At 32.6% G+C, this 4010-nt stretch overlaps 1 protein-coding gene across 1 annotated transcript; it reads right to left on the reverse strand.

Moving 5' to 3' along the window:
• Window positions 1-1869: 1869 nt before the first annotated feature.
• LOC100803152 (uncharacterized) lies at window positions 1870-2516 on the reverse strand. The gene has a single exon (XM_003544164.5). The coding sequence runs from the start codon at window positions 2505-2507 to the stop codon at window positions 2262-2264; it is 246 nt and encodes an 81-aa protein (XP_003544212.1). The 5' UTR covers window positions 2508-2516; the 3' UTR covers window positions 1870-2261.
• Window positions 2517-4010: the final 1494 nt, after the last annotated feature.

A 4010-nucleotide genomic window follows, 5' to 3' on the forward strand; every position in this document is an offset into this window, starting at 1 on the left:
TTCATTAGAGTTATTTATGATCACTTGATATTTTTGTATTTTTGTCCTGAAAAATATATATTTTTTAGTTATTTAATAATAATATCTACAAACTAATTTATAGTAATAAATGATTATATAATATTTATAGTTTGATTATGATAATAAACTTAATGGTGGAGTATAAAAATATGAATTAATTACATTTTATTAGATATATTATATATATTTTAATTTTTTAATATATATACTGACTTAATAAATGAGCCATTGGTTGAACCTCTGATTCAATATCTCGCCTGAATTGATGAGTGGATCGATTTTTATAACATTGTTGGTAGGTATTAAAATAACAATATAAATCTGTTTGATTGATATATTAAATTAAATCTGAAAAACAAAATCCTAAAAGAGAGTAGGTATTAATATAATATTTTATGCGTGTACTATACAATAACGTCTTTGCGTGAGAGGCTCTGTTTGGCTCTCTCGTGATGCCATTGTCAACAACTCATCATCCATGCCACTGCCTGCCAGCCTGCAATTCCCGAAGCCATAATAATAAAACTAAAATAGTATACAATTTTACTGAAACAAACAAACTCTTAAATTATTCACTGCCCAACGCCTTTACCATATATAGACGTTTTTCACAGTTAGACGCCAAACAAAATGCCATTATTTTCACATAAAAATACCTTAATTAGCTAATAAAGTAATGATTCATTCCCAAGGGCAATTCAAAATTCACTCACCACCACTTACCTCACCCTCAAAATGAAAAAGCAACGCACGTTGTGGCAAAGGATGAAGACGAAGAAAGATAATAAAACACCAAAAATACCCCTGTGGAAGATGGTAGGGTCAAAGTGGTCCATGCAGTGGTCAAAGAACTCAACTCTAGCTTGCAGTTATAGGACAGTTTCGTCATTCACGTTGCAAATAAAGAAAATTTGCATTAAGAATCGTGCCAAAACAACTCTATCAGCAGCAACCGGCGTCTAAGGCATTGCAAGTGATGCCAAACGAACCTCCCTACCCTTCTAGAATCATGTTATTTTTACAAATATTTGATCAAATTACACTTTCATATATTTCAACAAAATTTATTAAAATTTAGTACCGTTCAAATTCAAAATAAAAATAACATTAGACCACAATGAAATTTAGCACAAAATGAAATTTTAGGGCAATCATATTTGTTTCCTTGCTTACCCCTTTGGGCTTTCAGTGATGTCTCGACTCAAAGATGAATGATGTCTTAACTCAAAGAAAATTGGGTGGATAGTTAAAAAGAAAAAAATAATTATGAATTTGATTTTTTTACTAATAAAAATTAATCATTAACATTTGTAATAAAAAAAAATCGATGTCTCAACTCTCGCGACTCCTACCTCTTACCTACACGGCTATAGGTTATTTTATAATTAAAATGACAACAACGGTTTTTCCTTAAAACAACAATAAAGACAACATGTAAGGAAATTAAAAACAAAAATTATTAAAAGATAATTAATGCTATGAATTTACTATGATTAATTAGTTCTTACTAACTCGAATGGTCTAATTGTCATCAAAAGAATTGCAGAAAAAAAAAAAGATTAAACAAAGCCCAATGTTGCGTCAGCCTAAGCAAGCACGTTTAGATCTACACAGTAGAGACGCTAGCTTACCTCATCTCGGCTGCAAGGGTTTGAATGGAATCTCAGAGATTTGAGATCTCAAACAAACAAAACACCCATCACTTCTTCCTCAATCCCAAAAAGCAGCAACACCCACAAACGGAAACTGAACTAAAAAGCCTAAAAAGATGAGAAATTGCATTTAAGAGACCCCAAAAGTACGAAGAAAAATAAAGAGAAAAAGAAGCAGCAGCACCAAGAAGCAAAATTAAGCAGAAATTGTGTCTCTAAGCTATACTATTATATTATAACTATATTTCAATTAATTTCTCCACTCTAAACATATTTTCTTCTATCATTTCTCAGACAGCCAGGAAAATTAACAACACCAAACATGACTACCCTCCATTGATGGGATTTCTCAGAACAACCTTAAAAAAAAAAAAGAGAAAACAAAATTGAAAATTTCTAGCCAAAGAGAAACAAATTTTTTTTTTATGTACAGGTATATCTCAAGCGGAACCCTCAAAAGGAATCTGATCTAAAATCGAAAGAAAAAGAAGAAGCAGGGGACTCAAAAGGAGAGAACTTTAGTCTACCCTTTTTTTGCGTCACCCTCACCGACCCTTTTTCTTCTTCTTCTTCTTCTTCTTCTTCTCTTCACGAATCACTGTAGTCACGCCAGCATATGAGCATTGTCACACACCGCCTCATGATGTAGAAACGCGCCCTTTGCTCCTTTACAAGCCTCGCACACTTGCTAGCAAAAGCACACCTTCTCTGTGAGGAAGAATTCTTGATGAAAGGGGTGCTTGAGGACCTGCTTCTGGTGGATCCTTCTTTCTTTGACAGCTTCCACTTCTCATCAAAGTACAAAGGTGGTGTGGTGGATACAGAAGAAGCCATGGAGAGAGATCAAATCAAAAGGGGTTTGTTTTGATTTGCTGTTTTGGTAGAAACAAAGGAAAAGGGAAGAACTAAGAAGGAAAAGTGAGAAACTGTGGGTGGTGAATTAATATACTGAGAGACTGAATCACTGAGGAAAGCATGAGGGGGTGAGGGGTAGTATTTATAAGGGGTTAGATTGGAAAAAAGGGTAGCAGATGAGGGGGTCTCGTGTGTGGCAGTGTGTGTCACCTGGTTCTTCCTTTGCCTTGAGAGCCCTACCTTTTAGTTTTTTTTTAAAAATAATAAATATTACATTTTTTTATAGGAAAATGATTTTTTATTGCATAATGTTATAGAAAAATGTTAACAAATGTCTAAACAAAACTGATTTAGAAATTAAAAAAAAAATCTTTTTAAGATACATAAAATTATATTATCCATTTATGATTTTTTTAAAGTTTTTTTTTATAATTTTTACATTAAATCTTTTTTTTAGTTCTTTGATTAATGTTATAAGAATACTATTTAACTTGACCCAATAGTATAATATTATTTAATGTTGGTTAGGGGAAAGTATTATTATAGTGAGGTGGGTTCCCAAGGCACACGTCAGTGGTGAAAGGGAGAGACGGGAATTGAATGCAGGAAATCTTAGACTGATACTTTTTGTTCATTTTAGTAGGAAAAAGGGACAAAGAAAAATTGAGAAAATAAGGGATGATGATGGATAGGAAAGGATGGAGGGAGTGAGTGAGTGAGTGAGGTAACTGTAAAATTGTGTGTGAGAGTCTGAGACTGAGTGGAAACTTTGTCAGCATGTGGGAGAGGTTTCACAGAGGGATCAAATTGGGGATGAAACTTTTTATGAGAGTGAAAAACTTTTGTCATTGGGAAACCTTGGTGGTGAAAAAGAGCATTTTAATTTCATTTTGCTTTTGTAGGCTACAAGTGCCCATTGCAGAAGAGATTCTAGGAGGTGGGGGACCAAGAGTGTTTATTTATGTTACTGTTCACTAATTTTACCTGTGTGATCTGGAACCCACTTTTACTTCTACTGTGGATAGATAAAGCTCTCTTGTCTGTTACAAAAGCCTATGTTTTTTTCTCCAAAAGAGATTGCCATTTTCTCAGTGGAATTTAGGAATCTTGCCTCATATCTCTTTTTTGGGATAACAGGTTATTTATGCCCGTGTCATTTGGCTGTTTTATGAAATGAAATGTTGTGACTACATCATATTAGTGATGAGGTGACAAGAAATTCTAATTGAAAACCATGTCTCATACTTTAATTAATTTATTAGCAGTTATTTCTTCCTCATATAACATTATTAACAAAAATATTTCAATTCTTTTTTTATTGGAATTAAAAACATCTCAATCTTTACCGTACTTACAAATTAATTACTTTGAATAAAAAAAAAATTCCCAAGTGTCACTTTGTATAAGATTTTTTTGAAAGAAAAAAATAGAACAAATTATATTAATATTCCTTAAGACTTCGTATGATTATATGAACGTTTT

The sequence above is a fragment of the Glycine max genome, chromosome 14 (genome assembly GCF_000004515.6).
Source record: "Glycine max cultivar Williams 82 chromosome 14, Glycine_max_v4.0, whole genome shotgun sequence".
Classification (NCBI taxonomy): Eukaryota; Viridiplantae; Streptophyta; class Magnoliopsida; order Fabales; family Fabaceae; genus Glycine; species Glycine max.